This window comes from Pristis pectinata, chromosome 10 (genome assembly GCF_009764475.1).
Source record: "Pristis pectinata isolate sPriPec2 chromosome 10, sPriPec2.1.pri, whole genome shotgun sequence".
In the NCBI taxonomy this organism is placed as follows: Eukaryota; Metazoa; Chordata; class Chondrichthyes; order Rhinopristiformes; family Pristidae; genus Pristis; species Pristis pectinata.
In genome coordinates, this window is record NC_067414.1 from 47,425,789 (window position 1) to 47,450,778 (window position 24,990).

Consider the following 24,990-nt stretch of genomic DNA (forward strand, 5'->3'; position numbering starts at 1 on the left):
AAATCAGCAATTCACAACCCTTCTTTGACAAATCCATGCTGACTGTCCTTGATAATCTGTGCTTTTCTTTAAAGGATGGTTTGTACTGTTCTTCAGAGTTGATTCCAATAATCACTGAAGTTAAACTAACTCGCCTGTAATTATTGGATTTATCAGTTCCTTTTTAAACAACAGTACAACATTAGCAATTCTCCAATACTCTGGCACACTTCTGTGGCCAAGGATCACTGAAAAATGATGGCCTTGGTCTCCACAATGTTCTCCCTTGCTTCTTTTAATATCCTGGGATATATTTAATTTACTTTTAGAAATGCTAACCCCTTTAATATTTCCCCTCATATGTTTATCCCATTCAATATGTCACACTCTTCCTCGTTAACTGTAACATCTGCATTATCCTCCCCTTTAGCGAAGGCAACTGCTAGGTATTCATTAAGAGCCTCACTCATGTTTTCAGCCTTTTTTGCACATGATAGACAAAAATCTTTTCTCTTACTGTTTACCAGCTTACAACAGATACTTAAATTTTCTTTGATTTTGCTTGCCAATGCCTTGTTTTCCTAATTTTTAATTTCTCCCCTATGCTTTCTACAACCTTATAGATGTCCTGCAATATTGAGCTCTCCATATCCACCACTAGCTTCCCTTTTTTGCCTCATGTTTCTTTTTGTTACAGGTCTCACTTCTTGGATCCCTTGAAAGAGATCATTATTTAGGTGGCAAGGGTACACCTTGGCATCAACAAAGCTTTCATTCTGTTGACTAGTTTTCCTTAGAGAGGGCAGGATTCTTGAGGAATAAATTGTTTCACGTCTAGCTTTAGCATGGATGATGCTTTCCATTCAGATCACACACAATTTAAAAGTTTGGCAAGTGGTGCCTTTCCAATTAAAAATATTAAGGGCATGAATTTTAGGAGCTTGCATTCCTACTGGGACTTCCATCTTTTGAATCTTGTTTATCAGGAAGCCCCTCAAAACAATGAACTAAATGGTGGTATTATTCTCTTGTTATGTCAGGCTGGATGTATTTCCCAGCTCTTTTTGAACTATTATCAGTTACCGTATCAATTCATGTTAGAAGGACAAACTGAATTATATTCAACAATCTCTTTGCTGAACCTGTAACATTATTTTGTTAGGGTGTTAGCCTTCACAGCCACACACAGAACTGACTGGACTGCAGCTCTTCATGAAGTATGTAGTGTTGCCCATCAGTGCCCCTTCCATACACAACTCCTGCAGGGTTGCAGAGGCTGTAATGTCTCGTAGGGTACTGCCTCCTCAAAGATGCTTCATTCTTGTTTCCTCCATTTGAGCTTCTGGTCAGGGGTGACCTCCAAGATGTTGACTGTGGGGGACTCAATACTGAATGTCAACAATAAGTGGCTAGACTCTCTCTTGTTGGAGAAGGTCATTGCCTTGGACTTTTGTGGCACAAATGTTACTTGCCACCTATCAGTCCATGCCTGATGCTTCATTTGGTGATGCTTCATTTGCTGAGACATTAATGACTGGAGGTGAGCATTATGCTATCATCATTAAATATCCCCACTTCTGACCTTATGATGGAAGGGAAGGTCATTGATGAAACAACTAAAGATGGTTGGGCTTAGGACACTTCAGTTTTACCGGGACTCAAGGGCAGCTACTGACAACTCGTTTCTGAATTTCAGCCCTTTGGTCTATACTTGGACCAAGACTAATGAGGTCTGGAACTGAGTGGTCCTGATGAAACCCAAACTGTCATTGGTGAGTAGGGGATAGACAGCTTCCATCACCTTATTGATGTTTGAGAGTAGACCAGTTGGGCAATTTTCCATATTGTTTGGTAGATGCCAGTGTTGTAACTGTATTGCAACAGCTTGGCTAGAGGTGCATCTAGTCATACTGCACAGGTCTTTAGTACTACAGCCAGGAAGTTGTCTAGCCTTTGTTGCATCCGGTGATCACAGTCATTCTTTGACATCGCATGGAGGTGAATCAAATTTATTTAAGATTGTTTTTTTGTGATGGTGGGGATTTCAGGCAGAAGTTGAAATGGGGTCTGCTAGAAATTTACATTTCAAAGCCTTTGGATTGATGCCATCATACTGAGGTTATTGGGAATAAAGGGGAAACATTAAAATGGCTGGGGCCATCCCTCACACCAAGGATGATGGGCTGTGGTGGTTGGAGGTCAATCAGCCCAGTCTCAGGGAATTGCAGGAGTTCCACAGGACAGTGTCCTCAGCCCAGCCATTTTTGCCTGCCTCATCAATGACTGTCCTTCCATCATAAGGTCAGATATCGGAGCTCTCATTGATGATTGCAGAATGTTCAGTTCCATTAGCACTTCTTCAGCAAATGAAACTAACTGCACGTTCACATGCAGCAAGACCCAGACCACATTCAAACGCAAACTGATAAGTGGCAAGTGAGGTACATGGAATGGCACAGTAGCACAGCTATTAGAATCATTGCCTCACAGTGCCAGAGACCTGTGTTCAATCCTGACCTGGCATCCTATCTATGTGGAGTTTGCAGGTATGGGTTGGCTACATGGGTTTCCTCTGGATATTCTGGTTTCTTCCCACATCCCAAACACATGTGGATTGGTAGGTTAATTGGCCGCTCTAAATTACCCCTAGTGTGTAGAACGAATTGAAGAATCTTGGATAACGAGAACATGGTGAGAATAAAAACAACGGAATTTATGCAGGATTAGAGTATATGGATGGTTTATGGTCAACGTAAGGGCCTGTTTCAGTGTTGTATCTCGATGACTCTACAATTCTAACAAAGTGCCAGGCAATGATCATTTCCAATGTGAGAGACTCTAACCACCTAACCTTAATATTCAATAGAATCATCATTGCCAGGTCCTCCAACATCACCATCCTGGGGGTCACTATTGACCAGGGAATCAATTGGACCAGTCACATAAATACAATGGCGACAAGAACAGGTCACAGGCTGGATGCTCAATGGTGACTGATGCACTGCCTGACACCCCAAAGTCTTTCATTCATCTAAGATGTGTACTTCAAGATTGTGGATACTCTTTCACCTACCTGGATGAGTGGAACAGCACTTGGTGGTCAGCGCCAGAGACCGGGGTTCAATCCTGACTTTGGGCACTGACTGTGTGGAGTTTGCACATTCTTCCCGTGACCACGTGGATTTCCGCTGTATTGCTCTGGTTTCCTCCCGCATTGCAAAGGCATGTGGGTTAGTAGGTTAATTGGCCACTCTAAGTTGTCCCTAGTGTGGAGGTGAGTGGTAGAATCTGGGTAGTGGATTGATGAGAATCTAAGGAGAACAAAAAATGAGATTAATGTAGGATGTTGATGGTCGGCGTGGATTTGGTGAGTGAAAAGCCTGTATCACTCTATGACAAAATGGTCACTCGTTTAGGCTCCTCCCAAACCCTGTCATCTTTGCCACCAAGGAAGACAAGGGCAGCAGGCAAATGGGAATATCACCTCTGTGAGTTCCCTTTGAAGTTGCACCGGTCCTTCATCACTGAGTCTCTATTCTAATGACTTCTTAAGAGATAGAAGCAGGCCATTCAGACCATTGAGTCTGTTTTGGCACCCAGGGAAATCTTGTTACTCCACTTATTTCCCTGTAACTTATTATCCTTCACATGCCCATTAACTCCACCCTGATTCTCCTAACCACCTACCTATGGAAAGTGTAACTTATGGTGACTAATTAACCTCCCAACCAGCATATCACATGAGGGAGACCGATGTGCCCGGGGGAACCCTTGCGGTCAAAGGGAGAACATGGAGAGCTCTACATAGGTCAGGTTCCTGGAGCTGTGAGGCAGCAGTACCTCCTGTTGCACCATGACACTGCCCATAAATCCTGAAACACCCTTCCCAACAGTGCTGTGGGGGACTACAGCCCTTCGAGAAGGTAGCTTACCTGCATACTTCTCAAGGACAATAGGGACACCTATAGATGATGGACAGCTTTTCAGGCAATGCCTGTATCTTAAAAATTGAATGAATAAGTAAATTATCCAACACAACACAAACTCATGTAAGTGACTTAATTCTGCTATGTTAAACTTATGGGAAATATACAGGATCATTATCAAATATATCCCTCATAATGCCTAATAATTATGTTTGTGATTATAATATGCAACAGCTTAGCATGTTCATGTGCTGTTCCTCCATGCTACTTGAAAGAGGCTTTAAATGTTTATTTTAAATGGTTTAAGAGTGAAAGGATGACTATCATAATAACAATTGCTCGGTAACATCACACCAGCCATTTCGACCATATAAAAGTTCATTTTATTATGCAGTTATGCCAGTGGGAATTGGTTTTGCATTAAAGCTTGCCCTTGAGATAATACCACTGATGATCTTTGCAGGATTTAATTCCCTATGTGAACATAAGGGAAGCTGCTGAATCTTTAAACTCAACAGCTGTTTCCATTTCATCCAAAGGACGCAGAAAACCACCGCTGGAAAAAATATTGCATTGGCAAATATGCCATCACAGTCAGGAGGGGCTGTAGTTAAAAACCTGCCTTACATTTTCAGCTATGACAACTGTGAATTCTTTGCTGCTTTCATAGGAAGCTGTGATATTATTATATGCAACAATATCATAATTTAATGCCAATGCATCCATCACATTTATGATTTATAAAATTTTTATTTGCATCCATTTATGCTTTTGGGTAGGAAGCATATTTGCTGTTTGGTAATGTGTCAGCATCATGTTTTTCTCTACAGAAACAAACTGAGTATTTGAACAATATACAGTGAAAAATGGAGCTTATGAAAAGGTATCTGTGATCATAATTAATAAGAAGAAAAAATGAGTCTATCACCAATTCAAGCATTGTTCATTAAGGAAGCATACTAGTTATTTTTTAAAAATATAAATCTATGCTTGTGGCTAGAAAATGTAACAGATCAACAACATTCAGAGTAATAAAGTAATGCAAAGGGCAAGGAACATACACACACACACACACACACACACACATATGATAAATAATGCCATTATCAGATACAAGACACTGAGAATACAAGTAGAAGGGGAAGTCTTCTATACCTAAGTAGAATAAAAATAAAATCTACCTTGTTGCATTAGTTTTTTTAATCAATGACTATTTCCCTGTTTTCTTTCTTTGTTAAATATGCTTGTTTAAGCTTGCTGAAGGATGAAAACATTAACATTTACAATGGCTCACTGAGTACAGTGTCTGTTGCCTTTAATGAATACAACTATGCGTGATTTGCTTATAAGTGGAGTGTAAATTTAAGTGCCATGGTGGCCTATTTCTTATCTGGGACAAATTGCTCTTCATTTATCCTTAGATGTTACATGGATTTCCTTTGATAGCTTGATCTATACTCACTGTTACTTGTGTCCAATTCATTTCTGTGGACATAGAGATTTAAAATATATTTCATAAGCTGTCCCCTGTTTTTCCAAGAAACTGTCAATGCAGAGCAGTCAGTTGCTTCAGCTTTTATTATTTAAAAAAATCCATTATGCATGAATAAATCTGGTAAAGCTTCTGATGCAAAGCCATTGCTAGGTTAAGCTGTATTTCCTAGAACTATTGCACACCTGGTGGGCATGTTATGGTATATACTGTATATAATACTTAATATCATTTTAGTGAACCTTGGTAGGTCATGTAATCAATCCTTCAGTAACTAACTCACCTGCTGACTCAATACTTCCTCACCCATCACTAGCAACAAGCCAATAGGGTGTTGCATCATTTCCATATTGCCAAATGCAAAATTTGCCATGAGTCAATACATGCAATGTAAACACAACGGCTACTTCAATAGTTATGTGTGGCTATTTGGTAAATGTTGATTAGGATAGACAAATAATAGAGTAGAAATTCATGATGTGGAATGGAAGCAATTCTAGGTGGAATTTGGAGTGATATTTCCAACTGCACTCAAAACAGAACCACAGTTATTCTAACGGATTACAGCCAAGAACTTGTCTCATTGAGTTAAATGTGGATCATTTATTTTTAAGAATTACTGATTCCTGTTGTTTTACTAACAATATGACTATTTTCAATGTATGGATTAAAAGGGGGCTAGGTTCCTTTACAGCAGGCCAGTTGATCAACAGAAGGATTATTGCATCTGTTGGTCTGATATGAACAATTAAGAGACAGTCAAGAAACTGAAATGCCAGTAGGTAGATTAGGCCAGCTGTTCCCTCTGCAATATTACTGTAGAATCAGTATTAAAGTGACTGAACTATATGTTGCTGCAGAATTAAAAGAGGAAAAAAGGTTCATGTATGATGAGATGTTGGCAAATTGGATGCTTGGTGCTTCATGAGTAAGTGGAAGCAGCCACATCAGTTCTGAACCTGGTTAACGTAGAGTGCCCTCATAATGCGCAGCCCAACAAACCTACAGCCATCATAATCACTGCAGCTGTTAACAAGGACACATACTCCTTCCACTAGGGATCAGTCTGGGACCCTAAACAGTAGACATTAGTTATGAAGAAGAAATGACAAACATATTGTCACTATTCATGCATCACTCAATTCATTCGATGCATTTTGTTCTGCTTAATGTCTTTGCTAATGCAGTACAATATGGCACCACACCAAAAGACAGATACTAATGTGGAGAAATAGCTGAAGATATTTTATTAAAGGGACTTTGACCAGATTTTTCAGTGTATAAGAACCAAAAAAGATGCTTGAAGGGGCAGGTCAGGCAATCATATCTTTCAGTGGCATGGCACATCCATTTCAATGTGCAAAACTGTTTAGTGAGTGATTTCCACTGGCTCCATTCTCATCTGGCAACCTTCTGAGCAAGTTATTCTTCCTTCATGCTTGGATGTTACTGATTGAAGTTGTGAGTATGTAGATTACTACAATGAACTTGGGCAGGATGTACTGCTATCTGCTTTGGGTGGTTTGGGTATTTGAGGAGCTGCTATACGATTTCAGTAGAACAATCCTTGCCATGGCCTGGCTATAATTATATCTCCATTTGATTTTTGGCAAGGGTTGCTGAGACGTTGTCTTTCATCATCTCTGAATGAAGAATCCCCTGTCACCCCGAAACCACCCTCTATATTTCTCTTCAATTCCTATTGTGTTTCATGTGGAAAAAAAGTAATGCCTGGAATCTCACATAAACAGCTGTTGTCTACTTAAAAACCATTACTGCTGACAACAGTCATTTTATGGCTGGAAGGATCACTTTGGATATGACACTTAAAAAGGTTTCATTTTCCATCTCAGATAATTTTCAGATTAGTACAATATTAGTATCCCTAATAGATTTAATGAGTGAAATTTTAACTGTTCTTATTGGGGATAAAGCAGGTAGAAACAAAATCAGGAAAAATGCAAAGTTAACTGTTGAGTGGCTATTACCTGATAAGCAATTGCAATAGTGATCAGAACAGAATTCTCCTTTTGAGCCTAATCCTGGAAAAAATTACACTTAAGTACATTGAATTACTGCCAGTATAAATTTCTTTACCAGCACAATAACGTAAATAGGACTTAGCCTTTGAAGTTGCTTTGCCATCCAATAAGCTTGTGGCTCACTCAGAACAACTTTGTTGCCTAATTCCCATATCTTCTAATTCCCTTGGTGACCAAAAGTCAACCAATACTTGCCTCAAATAATGACTGAGCACCCACAGATATACAAGATGTCAATCACATTTCCCACGACTCTGATTTTATAAAGTGTTCTCTGATTAGACAATTCCATAATCCCTGCAATATACACCACACTTTAGTAGCATACATTTTCGTTTGTTTCAGGTTCACATTCAAACTTATTTATCAAGAAAAGCAACCAAAATCTTCAGAGAAAATAAAACAGGGATATGGTTTGGTTTGAGCTGTTTCTGCCTTGTAAAGACATTCTTGTAGCTCCCATGACTGTCTGAGTCCTCTGTCAGTGACGTGTTATAGGAAGCATCTATTGCTTCATCAATTAATATCAATAGAAATGCTTCATTTTGCTGCATGCTCATGAAGCAATGAGGAATGACTACTATAGTAATGCAAAGTATCTTAAAATATTTTGTCTGTTTGGCAGCTGCAGAGGTCTTGTTTTGGCAGTGACAGCCTGTATGCTTGTGAGGCCAGCACTAACTTTATCTGCCATCTTGACATAGCCTTTTCTAAAATAACTAAAAGGATGCCTCTAGATGTCCCCAGTGTCCTCAACTGAAAGCCAAGCCAAAACCTTCACTTTTATGAGGGGCATGATTAATAAAGAACTTAAACATAAAAGCAAAGGCAATTTAGAGACTTGAACAATAGTGAGTTAGTGTCCAGAGTGTACCCAGTCCCACTGGTCACAGAAAACCTTCAGCATATTTTTACATGCCATCAATATTAAGAGACTCTGGATCCCAAATGAATATATTTCTTTGTAATGTTTATAACAGAATGCAGTTTGAAAGAAAGAAAACTAAAACAGTAGGATTTTTACTCTGAAAGGATTTGAAAGTTGTATAATCCTAAACTGACGTTAGTGAGGACCTCACCACGGGAAAAGCATGCTTCACCAAAGAAAATAATAAGAAAACTGTATCAACTGCTGTGTTAAGGTCCAAACTTATTATTATCTGCCTGGAAATCTCTACCAATTGAAGTGAAAGACATCAACAATTAGTGAAATTTGATGTCAATAGTAACATGTTTTTTCCAATGTTAAAGCTAGTATTTATCATCATTTTGAATTGTACTTGCCACTAATGACTGGTGGTAGTATTCAACACCAGCATAATTATGAGCTTACTGAGCTGGTAATTAATGAGAAAATGGCAAGTAAATTACTCCTACGTGACATTCAGCAACAATTTCTGATGTTAACCTTTAGCAGAATATTGAACCAAGTTGAAGTTACATATTAACATTTTTGTAGAAGTTATCAACAGTTTCATTTATATTAGAAGGGTCATAATAAATGCAGGAGGAAACACTATTTGAAAAAAAAACAACAGGATGCTGCAGGAATTCAGCAGGCCAGCCAGCGATCGTGGAGGAAAGCAGACAGTCAACATTTTGGGTCAGGACCCTTCCTCAGAACTGAAGATAGGAAAAGGGGAAGCCCAATATATGGGGGGGGGGTGGGGAAGGGGGTGGTAAACAGAGCATTGATAGGTGGACAAAAGAGAGGAGGCAGGGTGGGCACAATGTGGTAATAGGTAGATGGAGGTAAGAGATAGATAGGCAGATGCAGGGGAGGAGGGGAGAGTAGATCCACCAGGGGATGGATCAAAGGTATTGAGGCAGGCAATTCTGGCATCTGCAGTCCTTTGTTTCTCAGGAAGTACTATTTCACAAGGTCTTCATGATTTCCTTAACTTACTCTAAAATGACTAGGAGGCTTTAAGTTCATAAGAGAACAAATTAATTTGTCTACAGTGACAATACACACTCACCACCACCTTCAGAGGGACAGTCAGGACTCGGCAACAGATATTGGTCTTCCCAGTGATATTCACAAAAGGTTTTGTTTTAAAACTAAATGGTAATATTGTTATAATTTTACCATGGTTTTAAATTATCTTTGAATGGGAATAGAAACAAGTTTCATGCATTAGTTCTTTCAGTGCCATATATTAATGAAGCTGGAATTAGTTTAATCTGTTGTCACTTGTAGTAAGTAAAGCAAACAATGAACCTGATTAGTCTTTCTCTTCAAAACATCCAACAACTAGTGAACAAATACACTTGAAAAGTCTTATCTTAACTTTCTGCAGTGAGTTTACTTCTTACAGTAGAAGTTTGGGAACTTGATGCTGTTCAATGCATTTAAATAAGGAACCAGATAAATTAACAGAGGAGCAGCACAAATGAGCTAGCTGTTTCTTAATTTCTGTGTTTAATCCCATGTTAATCTTTGCCTGTTGATGTGCCATTTACACTTGAGTTATATCTCTTCTTAGGCAGTCCTTCAGATCAAGGATTTCTCCTTCCACTTCATTGCTGAACATGAGAATGCCTGAGTGCTAATTCTTTTAACATGAGATGGTCAGACACACACAAGGATATAAACATATGTGATCTTGCTCAGATCCCTTTTCTCGACTCCCCTTCCTGCCTTGCTTGTCACCCTGATTCAGTTTTCCCTCCCATCATCTCCCTGCCCATGCCCTCCCATCACTAATTATCTCCCTCAGTCTAACCCACTCCTGGTCCCCATCCTTCTCAGTGCTATTCCCCTTCACACATCCCCTTCCTTACCCTCTCAATTACCACCATCCCTCTCACACCCTGATGTCCCATCACTCTCCATCTGCCAATTGCTCCCAGAATGAGGTTGCTTCCAACTACCTCCATTTGCCCTCTTCAAAGTTTCTCTCTCATTGCCATTTGCTCTTTCCTGAAGCCATGCTGTTGAAAGCCCACTGCTCAGCAAAAACCTCTCAAATCTCCTAACAGAACATCTTGAGGCAATCCTAGACCACCTACCTGGTGCTGCCTGATATTGGCTGTTTGCATCCTCCCAGTGCTCTGAGGATGAGCTGGTGGATCCCATTGCATGATTTCTTGGCTGACTGAGGTGGATTAATCCTGCAGGAATAGGAGCATCAGCTATCATCATCACAGCATCTGTACACATTGGCTACCGAATCCAGTTGTATATAAATCCAGAAAAAATTGATGTGAGTAGTAGTTAATATTTCCTTACTCACAATAAAATAGAAGTTTTTTTATATTTCTAATTTTCCAGGAGTAAAAGGATAAAAGAACAACATTGCCAACTATTTTATTTCATCTTTCATTTTCAAAGAGCTCTAGTGAGGTTATTTTCCTGAATCACAACATCTGAGTAGATCAATGGTCTTTTGAAAGAACTTTATTTTGTCAAGTTGTAGTGAGTTTATCTGTTTCTTGGTCTCATCTTCATTTTGTAGATGTTCCAGAGCAAATTGTGCAGAACGGTTACAAAGTCTCACTTTTCATCTCCAAAACTCAGAAAGAGTTGTAGATGGGAAGAAATTGTCCATCCATTGACTTTCTTGTCAATCATGTTGTTTTTCTGCCAGTTTGATTATATTGGTAGCACTCTCATCTGTTTTGCATCAGATAAACCATTTTGTGAACCAATATTCCAAAGTGGCAGTCAATTTTGTTAGCAAGTATCCAATCTGATGAAAGGTCATGCGACAGTACTCAATAAAAGAGAGCAATTGGAAAATAATAATATATTTTGATAGAGTCATCATGGATTTATGACAGGTGAATCATGTTTGACAAATCTGCTGAATGATTCCAGTATTTTGTTTTTATTTAAGGCAAACTATATGTTGACCTTCATTGCAAAAGCATTTGTGCACAAAATTAAAGATATTTTGCCTTTGGTGAGATTGGATCTGGAATATTGTGTACAGGTCTGGTCTCTGTACCTAAGGAAGAGGGAGGGACATCAGTATTATTGAGATGCAAGCTAACTCAGTTCTTGAATGGCCCATCAATTTTGACCCAGCTATCGAACTACTGAAAATGAAATAGTATAAGAGGTAAGGATTAAAAATAAGAAATCATAATAAATAGCAATAGCACACAATAAAGATTAATGTATAAAATCTTTGACAGGTTGATGTGCTTGTGAATATTTGTGCCTTTTCATTTCTTAATGAATATTTGAAGGTATACTTCTGAAAGAAATAGAAAATGTACAAAAGTATTTTGAGTTTTGACTATTTGTGAATATTATAAAGGCTTTTTGGTGTCATTATTGACTCAGGAGGTGGATGTGTCAAAATAGGATGCTGGGCATATATGCTATATTTTATGCTGATGACTATCACAGTCTAGTTCATGGATTTAAAACATACTGTAGCATCTTTTATTTTAAAATCAATCCTCATATATGCACAACATCATCCTTGATCCAAGAATCACATTGATATTGCTACAAAAACTTTAAAACAGTAGTGCTTGCAGCATTATGTTTATTTTTCAATATATTGCTGAAATATATAAAGGCTTCTGTTGCATGCTTAATTTAGTTGGTGTTTATGATTTGTATTTAAGTTTTAATCACATATGACCAGAATGAAAATCAACACAGAAGTTATATTGTGCATTATTCAGCCTGATGCTGTGAACTTAAAAAACATAAATGATTCTGCTGCTTAATTTTACCAAATGAAATCACGATCATTCAATTTTGCAATTCCTGATGTCCATCTTCTCCTGACCTGAGGCTTTAACAATACATAATAGCCTTGAGCATAATAAAAGCACTGAGAAGTATTAAATTACTTACAGGAAAAGTGTGAGACTTACCTACATAATCAAACCTGATGTACATTTCTGAGCACCTTCTGTTGATTCAGGACAGGTATTGGCAGATTGCTTGAAAAATAAGTCACATGGGCCTTGGGAATAAATGTAGTAGTCGACTCACTCCATCCCCTGTTTTCAATTGCTGACAATGAATTTTTAAGGTGGGAAAAGGGCAGAAAGCCCTTGAAGTGGATTTGAGTGACATCAAGTCAGCCATGATGCTATTATATGTTGGAAGAAGTTTGAGGAGCTGAATGGCCTCCTTCTGTTCTTCCTGCTTAAGGTCTTATAGTTTTATGGTCCTTTGAAACTTTGTTATGTCTTTCAGCAGGCTGCAGGTACCAAGTTCTGGCCTGTCTTCACTTGTTGAAAGTTTCCTCTGTGCTTCAAAAATGTGAGTCTATTCCATATAAATCTTTCTGCAACATTTTTGCAAGTGGCAGGCCAGTTTGCTCTTTCTTTAGCCCCTCATACCCCTGCTCATTAGTTCATTTAACTCAGATTTGATCAGAAAATGTATTATCATAATTGGATTGGAAACCTTTTTTTTTCTCTAGCATAGACACCAAAAGCTACAGTAATTTTGATTGGATTCTTGGATCAGTCATAATGTCTTGCTTATGAAGCTTGATTTTAAAATTTAAAAAATGTTACACAATGCACTGAATCCATGAATTAAGTCGTTCATTGAGCAAAATCAGCACAAAATACAAAACTTGTGCACACTATCCAAAAACTGATGTGCCTACTTCCCGAATCAATAATGACATTGAGAAGCCTCTGCAATGCCCATAAAGATCCTACTGAGATTTTGCACATATTTAGTATTGAATCTGTTGGTTTTCAGCCTTGTAATACTTGAAGTGTACATTTTATTCAATAAAAAAATATCTGTTCCGTGTTGTTGATGGATTCTTGCTCTTGTACCTTACTTTTCAGGTCATATTTCTATTATATCCAACCTACCGATTATTGTGGAGGAAACAGAAAGGGAAGTAATTGTGAGATTTCACTAATGATGGAAAAGCGGGTGGTGACAGAGCAGGGGCACAAAATCAGAGCAACAATGCTGCAGCACTGTCTTTAATCACCTTTGTCCTACAACATTCTGCACAAGCATGAACACCAACAATTTCTGACTTTGATAGCAATTCTTCATTTTACTTAAATGACCATGATGTGCCACAGAGCCATTGCCTGTTTTGAAAGTCTTACCACCATGCACTTATTTTAGGAAAGCACTGGTTTGTTGGTGTTGGTAGTGAGAAATGGATCCAACGTAGAGCAGTACCAATGAGCCTGTTAGAAATTTACTGACAAATAGATATTATTATCATCTCTGATGATTGTGGCATCAGACCAATGCCCCAAAGTGAAGCTCACTTCTGCCATCTGTTGACTATTATTGATTCCGCCTCCTGGAAACTTTCTATTGTACTGTATGTGTATACATGTAAAGGGGCCCAACATATCAATTAATATAGTAGATAGATAAATATTAAATACTTTCCAGCCATTGAAAATAAAATCAAGGAAGTTATATAATGAACTTGTGCAAGATGTTGAATTATTTTGTACTCTTGTGTATTCAACATATGTAAAGAATTGTAAAAGATATTATAACTATGCAAAATAGATTTAATAGAAAAATACCAGGATTAATGGAAAATTATACAGATTACGGATCAGAATTATGGACTCATGGATAAATTCTCCATGCATGTTTGTGCTAGGAATGCTACATTGTAAAATTTACCATATAATCAAGGTAAGAATTGTAAAAAGTGGACCTGTATGACTGAACAATACAAGCAGAACTGCACTTAAGGTTCCTAATATCCCAGCATTGTTGTACCTAGCTTGCCAGTTCATTGACACCTTCAAATAGCCTAGAAATATTTTCCTTACAATCAATCATACAGCAAATTTTGGTTCCATGGACAATCTTCTTAATTTTGACTCCAACAAAATGTCCAAATCATTTATATATACCCTGAAAAACAAGGACCTAATGCTGAATCCTATTGCATAAAACATTCCAGTCACAAAAATAAATTGACTATTATCCTTTGCTTCTTGCCACTGAGCCAATTTTTAAAATAAATCATCATTTTCCTTGCATCTCATGGACTTTTACTTTCTTCATCAACCTGTCATGTGGGACTTAGTCAAAAACCTTGCTAAAATCCACATATGTCTCATCAAATGCTCTCCCTCAACAGCAATCCGTGTTTTTTGTTTTAAAACTTCAATTGAGTTAATCAGACACAATCTTCCCTTAACAAGTCCACTCTTTGCGGTCCCTCAGAATTTTTCACAACAATTTGCCCACTGTTGATGTCAGACTGATTGGTCTGTAATTACTCCATCTATTCTTTCCTCACATTTTAGACAACAGAACCACATCAGAGATGTTCCAGCTCTTTGGCGCCACACCTGTAGCCAAAGAACACTAGAAAATTATAATTGGAGCAAGTGCTATTTTCTCCTTCTGTTTCTTCCAATAAGTATAGCAAATAAGGTAAAAACCATAATTTAGATCTCTGTGATCCCGAGATAAAAGATTGAAATATTTGGATTATTCACTCTAGTTCTGAGAGGTGGTTATGAAGAGGAGAGTAGAATTCACATAATAGATTGCAGAAGTCTCCAGGTGGTTCCAAATCCATTGACTGCCATATTCTGTCAGGAGGTAGATATCTGATTTTCAAACTATCAACGCAGGTGCACCGTTAAGACTCAGGATGCTACTTTGTAGTGGAGTCTCTTATGCAACTTGGTAGCAAAATCTTTGTGAAAATCCAAGTGGACAATGTCTTCTAGGTTCCTATCATAAAGTGTGATTTCTTTTGATAACTTGCTTTGGGTTTCCCTCTTAAGACCTCCTTGAGCTATAAAATACTTAGCTGATGATTCCTCAGACATGTAAGATCTCACGGATGTTGACCCACACATATGCAATTTTCTTTATCACCTTTTTGAAAAATTGGAATTGTATTAGCCTCTAGTCTAAGGGAGCAAATCACAACACAAAAGAAACTGTTAATGTTATGATTAAGAACTTGCATATCTCTTGGTCCCGTCTCCGTAAGGACCTCCCACCCTGTTGTCACTTGAATATAATCATCATTTGGGGTATCCGTCATACCCTGGGAATCTTTTTTGATTTGTCTCTGAATATTTTTCAATGGATCAGCAAATTTTGATGGTTCCCTGACTCTTCATGACACTGAAAATGCTTTACCCCTTGTTATTAAACTTATCTGCAATGCCTTTTTACAATGAATATCAAATAAAAGTAACAGTTACTTGTAGCTATATTTAATATTTGCCCTACTATTTATTATTTACTTTTTGTTAAAATAAAAGTAAGAGTCAAGAGACTGATCCTTAGTTGAAACATTGAAAATTTGGAATTATTCAGTCTAGAGCTGAGAGGTGGTTATGAAGAGAAGTATCACATAATAGAATACAAAAGTTAAATCTGGAATATTACTTGAAGTTAAATAGATAAATTGATTGATAGATAAATAAAATAGGTAGTTAAATTGAAGTTCAAATAGATTAAAAGAACATGGATCTGTAAATGAAAAAGGTAAGTTTTTGTGGGGGGGGGGGGAATTTGAACAACTTGGAACAATTGGATACTAAAAGTGGGAACCAGAAGATCTCTCTAGAAATGGACCTCCAGACTGAGGGAGGAACTTGAACACCTGAGTACAATTAGATGCTGAGATGGGAAATTGCACCATCTATCTGGATTTATAAACAGAGATACATAGCCTTTTTCATCCATCACTGTCTTGGGATTTTTGAATATTCATTACTGTCTTATTGTCATGAGAAATTAAAATTCTAGTTCAAAAATCATATTAGATTTTCTGACAGGAAAACCAGTAGGTAGCCAGGATAGAACCCAGTATTATCTCTTGTTACTGAGCTCAGATAGGAAGTGTAAAGAATGTGTAATATGTCATTGTTATTGAAGCCGAGGCTGCAGGTTTACTGCAAAGGGTTCATTCATTCCAGTGTGTAACAGAGGGACTGGCCAGATCCTCTTTATCTTAACTTTGGGCACGTATCAACTTCACTTCAATGCCATTTTATTCAAATTAAGTGATGACTTTCAGAGGTGGTGCAGGGGGCAGTGATTCAAGTTCTTGGATCACTGGGATCTCTTCTGGGGTAGGGGTGATTTGTGCAAGAGAGACAGGTTGCACCTGAACTGAAGGGGGACCAATATCCTGGCTGAGAGATTTGTTAGTGGTACTTGGGAGGTTTTAAACTAGAGTGTTGGGGTGGACCATGAGCAGTAGAATGGCTGATGAGAAGTCAGGGGATAATAAGTCAGGGGACAATGAGAGCAAATTTAGTCATCAGGATAGACAGGAGCCCAGTAAAAGGAGAGGAAGGACCATTGGTTTAAACTTCATTTATTTCAATGCAAGAGGCTTTACAGATGAGGTGGATGAACTCAGGGCATGGATTGGCTCTGGGGACTGGGATTTCATAGCCATAACAGAAGCATGGCTGAGAAAAGGGCAGGAGTGGCAGCTCAATGTTCTAGGATACAGATGTTACAGGTGTGACGGAGGTCCAGGTAAGAGAAGAGGGGAAGTTGCCTTCTTGATGAAGGAGGACACAACAGTCCTTAGAGAGGATATTCTTGGGGAATCATCCAGTGAGGCCATGTGGGTAGAAATAGAAAGGGGATGGTCATTCTGATGGGATTGTATTATAGGCCCCCCAAAAAGTCAGTGGGAATTTGAAGAGCAGATATGTAGAGAGATTGCAGATAGTTGTAAACATAATAGGGTAGTATTAGTGGGAGATTTTAACTGCCCTAATATTGACTGGGCCAACCATAGTGTGAAAGGTTTGGATGGAGTAGAATTTGTGAAATGTGTCCAAGGAAGCTTCCTTGATCAACATATAGAGGGACCTACTAGGGAGGGTGCAACACTAGACCTCCTCCTGGGGAATAAGGTAGGGCAAGTGGTAGGAGAGTCTGTCAGTGAGCACATTGGGTTCAGTGGCCATAACTCTATTAATTTTAAAATAGTTATGGGGAAGGATACAGTCAGTTCACAGGTTAATGTCCTGAACTGGGGTAGAGAAAATTTTGGAACTATTAGGTGGGATGTTTCAGTGGATGATTGGGTGAAATCTTTTGCAGGGAAAGGAGCGTCTGCCAAGTGGGAGGCCTTTAAAAGTGTAATGTCAAGAGTTCAGGGCCTGCACGTTCCCGTTAGGGTGAAGGGCAAGTCTGGCAGGTTTCAGGAACCCAGTTTGATAAAAGATATTGAGGCTCTGGTTAAGAAAAAGAGGGAGATATACACTGTGCTTAAGCAATTGGGAACTAGTGAATCTCTTGATGACTATAATAAGTGTGGGAGTGCACTTAAGAGAACTTAAGAGCACTTAAGATGTTAGGAGATCAAAAAGAGGATATGAGAAGGATCTGGCAGGCAAGGTGAAGCAAAATCCCAAGAGATTCTATAGGTATATTAAGATTAAAGGGTGGCTAGGGAGAGAATAGGTCCCCTTAAAGATCAGCATGTCCGTCTGTAAGTGGAACCAAATGAGATGGGTGAGATTTTTAATGAATATTTCTCATCAGTTTTTACTGTGGAGCAAACAATGGAAGTTAAGGATATGAGGGAAATGAGTGGTGATGTCTTGGACCACATACACATTAGCAGGGAGGAGGTATTGGAGGCTTTAAAGTTCATTAAGATGGATAAATCCCCAGGGCCTGACCTGGTGCATCCTCGGACCTTGTGGGAATCTGGAGAAAAAAATTACAGGGCCCTTGCTGAGATTTTTGCTTCATTTCTGGCCACAGGTGAGGTTCTGGAGGACTGGAAAGTGGCTAATGTGGTACCATTGTTTAAAAAGGGTAGCAAAAACAAGCCAGGAAACTACATACTGTTGAGTCTGACATCGGTGGTGGGTAAGTTGTTGGAGGGGAATCTGAGGGACAGGATCTACCAACATTTGGAGAGACAGGGTCTGATTTGAGACAGTCAGCACAGCTTAATGTATGGGAAGTTGTGTCTGACAAATCTCTTGGAGTTCTTCGAGGAGGTAACCAAGAGGGTAGATGAGGGTAGGGCAGTGTCTTTATGGTCTTTAGGAAGGCCTTTGTCAAGATCCCTCATGGCAGGCTTGTCTGGAAGGTTGCAAGGGATTTGGGGGAGATAGCTGACTGGATTCAAAATTGGCTCAGTGGTAACAAGCAGAGGGTGATGATCAAGGGTTGTTTCTCAAACTGGAGGCCTGTTCTAGTGGTGTGCCACAGGGGTCGGTGCTGGGACCTTTATTTGTAATTTACATAAACAGTTGCGCGGCATGGTAGTGGTTAGCGTAACGCTATTACAACGTCAGCGATCAGGGTTCCATTCCCGCTGCTGTCTGTAAGGAGTTTGTACATTCTGCCCATGACTGCGTGGGTTTCCTTTGGGTGATCTGGTTTCCTCCCACGTTTGAAAGATGTACGGCTCAGCAGGTTAACATGGGTGTAATTGCATGGCGGGGGCTCATTGGGCCGGAAGGGCCTATTACTGTGCTGTATAAATAAAGTTTTTAAAAAGTAAAAGTTTAGATGTGAATGTACAAGGCGTGGTTAGTAAGTTTCCAGATGATACTAAAATAGCTGGTGTTGCAGGTAGTGTAGAAGGTTATGAAAAATTACTGGGGGATCTAGATCAACTAAATACGTGGGCTGAGGATTGGCAAATTGCTTTCAATCCAGATAAATGTGAAGTATTGCATTTTGGGAGATGAAATCAGGGTAGGACTTGTACAATGAATGGTAGGGCCCTGGAGTGTTAGGGAAAAGGACCTAGGAGTGCAAGTGAATAGTTCACTGAAAGCGGAGTCACAGACAGATAGGGTGGTGAAGAAGGCGTTTGGCACACTGGCCTTCATCAATCAGGGCACTGAGTACAGGAGTTGGGAAGTTATGATGCAGTTTTTTAAGAAACTGGTGAGACCGCACTTGGAGTATTGTCTACAGTTCTGGTCACCCTGTTATAGGAAAGATGTTATTAAACTAGAAAGAGTGTAGAATGGATGTTACCTGGATATGGGGGCTTGAGTTACAAGAAGAGGTTGTGTAGGCTCGGACTTTATTCCCTGGAACGTGGGAGATTGAGGGGTGACCTGATAGAGGTATATAATATCATGAGGGGCATAGACAGGATGAAAGCACATGGTCTTTTTCCCAGGGAGGAGGTGCTAAAAACAAGAGAGCATAGGTTTAAGATCAAGGGTGACAGATTTAAAAGGGACATCAGGGGCAGCTTCTTCACACAAAGGATGATGTGCGTTTGGAATGAGCTGCCAGAAATAGTGGTTGAGGTGTGCACATTAGCAACATTTAAAAGCCATCTAGGTAAGTACATGGATAGGAGGGGTTTAGAAGGCTATGGGCCAAATGCAGGCAGATGGGACTAGCTCGCTGGACAACACAGTTGGCATAGACCAGTTAGGCCAAAGGGCCTGTTTCCATGCTATATGACTCTATGACTCTAAATTTTCGTAACAAAATCATGTAAAATGTCTGTAAACCAATCATAATAATTACCTGTTTGTCTTCCAGATGTTTTTAAGACATTTAAATGAAGACAGGGTTGGAAATGAAGTGTATTTTTGAACACAATTTAGTCTGCATTTGGAAAACTACATAAATAATGGTTTTAATGCGCATAAAATATTGCCATTACGCCGCATCTTCCAATGTGAAGTGAGAAATGGTAGTTTCTTTATGACCTTTATTCCTGGAGATAAATAAAAGGATTGAGAGGAGTTTTTTATTTTAAATGTTCAATAATGGATAGATTGGGCACTGGGCTGAGTTCGACGGGAGAAGGTGGTGCTGTTCGCCCTCTCTCCTCCAGCCATTGTACGCCCAGGTTTCCCATGAAATTACATCAAGTCACTTTCACCACCACCTCCAGCACTGACGTAAACCTGATAGGACGCAGCAGCAGGCCGCCGAGTCACTGAGACGAAACAACAAAAAAAAACACACACACACACACATGCACACGGGTGAAAGAGATGCACAATACGAGTGGGACAGCTTCAGGTCGACGAGGATCCTTCCAAGCAACCGCATGAACGCATTTCTCCTGAAATGCAATAAAATAGTTGCTGAGAATTTAAATACATCTTGCTGCAGGGTGCCGCATTGCCTGGGTGATGGTAGGAATCGTATTCTGCAATGTGGTGGCTGTTGTATTGATCTGAGGTGCATTTATCTACTCCATGCGTGCTAGTTGGCTGGATATCTTAGCGCTGGGTTACAACGCCCATTGTCAATCCTGTACATTTTAATGTACATATTTCGATTGAGTTACTGAATTCGCACGATTCTGGGGGGAAATCAACAGCGAGGATGATGATCGGAAGCTGAAAGGCAGGTTGGGTGCCTGTTCGCTGCACGGATTTGCACTGACATACCCTGCACAAATTACAGAGGGAGCAGGAGAACAATGACTCACTTGCAAGCAGGGCTTTCGCCAGAAACTCTGGAGAAAGCCAAACTAGAGCTGAATGAGAACCCAGACACCTTACATCAGGACATCCAGGAAGTGAGAGATATGATTATCACCCGACCAGACATTGGCTTCCTTCGGACTGACGATGCTTTCATCTTAAAGTTCCTACGAGCCCGAAAGTTTAACCATTTCGAGGCGTTCCGCCTCCTGGCTCAGTACTTCGAGTATCGTCAACAGAACCTGGACATGTTCAAGAACTTCAAAGCACCGATCCAGGGATCAAACAGGCGCCTGAAAGATGGCTTCCCTGGAGTGCTTTCTAACCTGGATCATTATGGCAGGAAAATCTTGGTCCTCTTCGCTTCCAACTGGGACCAGAGCAGGTACAGAGCTGCATAATCCATCTGAAAAGCACCAAAACCTCCTCCCCTTTTCCCCTCCAAATAAAACAGCATTGTATCTAATCATTTCAAATTTAGCTTGAATGCTCGGAAACATTTTACCCCCGATATTAAGCTCTTTTACCGAGAAATATCCTAGCTATTAGGACCCACTTATCATAGAATTACTAATGGGGAAAAAAGCAATTAGCCGATAGATATAACCATCTTTGCAACAAATAGATGGAAAAAATCCGAACAATCCTTTGGTTTTGAAATCTGAGACGACAATTGTATATTTATTATTAAACAAAATACATTCCTTAACCAATATATGCCACTAACGGGGCTAGCTTCCATAATAGACAAACTACAGCACTTGTTTGCCAATTAAATTGTGATTAATTTTTGAATCAAAGAAAAAAATACTCAGAAGGCATCATCAGTAAGTGTCAATTATCACCACCACCACCACCATATCATGATTTTTTTCCGAGTGCAAAATTTGCTAATGAGGTTACAAGTATCAAATAATCGCTGGTAATAAAGCCAAAGCTAAGGATTTTGCTTTACATTTGAGCTGAGAGTCGGGTGGAGAGGGGATGGGGCAGAGGCGAGGGAGTGCAAAGTCTAAAATGAACACATTTGATATGAGTGCTTTTCTACATACTGATATTGATGCATAAAAGCAAAGAATTTTAATGTAATATTATTTGATTAAAAATTTCTGCAGGAATTTATAATGAACACAAGGTTAAGCTATACTATCTCCAAATTAGTCAATGACATACTTGTAACATAGGAAGGTGAGGAGGATATATGTATAATTATACTGTAATATAATTCAGAACAGAGCTATTATAAGACTTGCAGGAACAAGTATTGTGTTTCTTGCTTCCCCCATTCCATCATATGCCATGAAACTTGGATGTTGGCACATTTCACATACTAATGGCACAATGATTCAGCCCGTTACATTAATTTAACAGGAATGACAGCTATATAAGGCTAGGACTTCTCAGGATATAAGTGAAACAAATTAATATCAAAATTTGTTTTCAACATAAATATGTATAAAAACTTCTCAATGGACCTAACTTTCATTGCATTATATTTCTGAATAAAATATAAAACTACAAAAATAAAAAAATACAAACTATAAAAATGAAGTGAACATAGTTTAATCACATTATATATAAAACGAGGCTGCATATTTCTCAGTTGCCATGACACTTCAGTGGAGCCATATGTTGATTTTATGGGTGAAATCAATTGTAGCTTTAACAATTTCCAGAAACTTCTGTAATCTTATGGTTTTCGTTGCAAATCAACAAACCAGGACCACACATTTATAAATTATTTCTATTCAAATCCATCAAAATGCTTGAGGCACTTCCATGTCCAGAGTCATTGTTTACAAACCCATTTTTGTGACTAGCTTGAACATTACTACACCTAAGCATTTCAGCAAGCTTACTTCTGCAATTTGTCAAATTTGAAGATGGTCTTGACAGTTTGGCTCAAACAAGGGCATAATGAACTGTATAATACTAAGAGTTTTATATGTAACCCATCATAAATGAAAGTGTCACAAACCAGAAATGTCCATTTTGCATATTCTGTTATAAATTGCATAATATTATGGCAGTTTATAATAGAAGATGAATCCAGCCAAGTAAAGACTACAGATTACAATGTTTTTTTTCCAGCTGGCATGGGCTAATTGTGACAGTCAGTCTGATGATAATTAAAAGTGAATATTATTAGAAGTAATGTAATCTCATTCGAAAGGTAAAGTTTATTAAGAAAGTATGATGTCTGCAAACTAAACTGTAGCCTACATTAAAGGAAGAAAAAATACATTGGAATATTTAAGCAACACTGTACTTGGAACAGTCATTGCAATTTATCTAGTTGCTTCCAGAATCCAGAGGATTTTATATGTTATTATAATACTTATGTCATTCAATTGCTGTAGTTATTAACAAAGTCTAGTTTTTAAGTGACAATTTACCTCCATTGTATTCCTGTATCACTACAGTTATGCAGTTAAATCTAGGTATCTGTTCCCTTTTCCTCTTTAAGTATAGTAACAGAAATTACTTATACTTCTACAGCTGGAGCCAAGTTATTATTCTACACAGCTCATGGTCAGGGTCTTGAACTCTGTCTTTTTATTGTACATTTTTGGGAAATGGATATTGCTTGCAATGGTGACATTTATTGTCCACCTCTAAGTGTCCCTGGCCTGACTGACTGGCCAGGCCATTTTAAAGCAGTGATATATCAAGCACATTGGTGGATCTGAAGTCATATATAGGCTAGCACAGTAAGGATGGCCAATGTTCTTCTTGGAAGGACATTAGTGGACATTCTTCTTTGAAAATGATAATCCAGTAGCTTTGTGGTTACTATTACTACTATTAGATATTTAGTCCAAATTTATTTGCTTAATTACATGGAAATTCACCAGATGCCAGGGTGAGATTCAGTCTCAGGTCTTGGATCAAGAGTTTAGGCTACTTTGTACTAAGCAGTAACCTCATCATTATGTTGCTATACCCATATCCTCTGGCCATATATGCATTCCAGCATCTTATTTTCTGCTTTTATTGTTGCAGTACCCTGTGCTGATGGTATCAAAGAGTATTATTTAGCATTGTTCCAGCCTCAACTGGATTGTTCAGTTCATTATAGGAAGGATGTGGAGGCATTAGAGAGGATCCTGAAAATATTTATGAGAATGGTTCCTGGACTGATGTTTACAAGGATAGATCGGAGAAGCTAAGGCTGTTTTCTTTGGTGAAAAAGAAGGCAAAGGGGAGACTTGATAAAAATATATAAAATGTTGAGGGTTTGGACAGAGTGGATGTTGTTCCCTTTGGTTGGATGGCTTGGGAACAAGAGGACACAAGTATAAAATAATAAGGAAGAGCATGTAGTTTGAATCTCGAGTGCATTGCCTGCAGGTGTGGTGGAGGCAACTTCCATTGTACCCTTCAAGAAAGAATTAAATGCTGGAGGAAAAATTGTAAGGTTACAGACAAAGGCCTTGTGGATGAAATAGGAGAGTTGCTCCATTGGAGAGCTGGTGCATACATGATGGGCTGAATGACCACCTTTTGTGCTGCAATCATTCCACAATTTTATGATTCTATGCTGTCCAGCAGCATCCTTGGATACGCTCCTAAATTATGTGTATAAAATTCCTGTGATGTTTTTGCCTCCCACAGTCTCATCATCTTGCATTCCTGTTCTTCACGTTGCACTTGGTTTAGCACCCCAGAGCTGTCAGTCTATATTTGGCCTACTTACTTATTTTTAACTTGTAAGTTGTTAAGAAAATATGGAGAGGTTATGTTAACTTTATATTGAAACTTGATTCAATCACACTTTGAACTGTGCACAGTTTTGGTCTTCATACATAAAAAAGATACAGAGGAATTGGAGAAGTTACAAAAAAGATTCACAAGATGAACTGGGCTTTTTCCAAGAAAAGGGAAAGTTGGTGGTTAATCTGTGAGAGATTGTTAAAATTGTTGAAGTGTTTGCAAGCAGAATGACAGAGAAGATACTTCCATTTGAAATCACAAAACCAGGAGCCATGGATATGTATTGACAGTCAGCAAGAATTCTTATAAGAAATTCAAGAGGAACTCTTTTACTTTGGCATGATAAATGTTATGGAACTCCCTACCTCAGGGAATAGTGGAGTCATAAAGCATTGATACTTTTAAGGGGAACCAATAAATACATGAAGGAGAAAAGAATAGGATGTATTGATGGGGAAGATGAAATAGGATAGAGGGGAGGCTCGACTGATGCATAATC

The 24,990-nt window shown here is 38.8% G+C and overlaps 1 protein-coding gene across 3 annotated transcripts in view; it reads left to right on the top strand.

The window, feature by feature from the left end:
• The first annotated feature begins 20,331 nt into the window (after positions 1 to 20,331).
• clvs2 (clavesin 2) overlaps positions 20,332 to 24,990 on the top strand; it is a 63,340-nt gene continuing 58,681 nt past the window's right edge. For all 3 annotated transcript variants that reach the window (XM_052024994.1, XM_052024996.1, XM_052024995.1), the window contains exon 1: positions 20,332 to 21,162. In XM_052024994.1, coding sequence (XP_051880954.1) covers positions 20,774 to 21,162 — 389 coding nt within the window. In that variant the 5' untranslated portion in view covers positions 20,332 to 20,773. The remainder of the gene's footprint in view (positions 21,163 to 24,990) is intronic.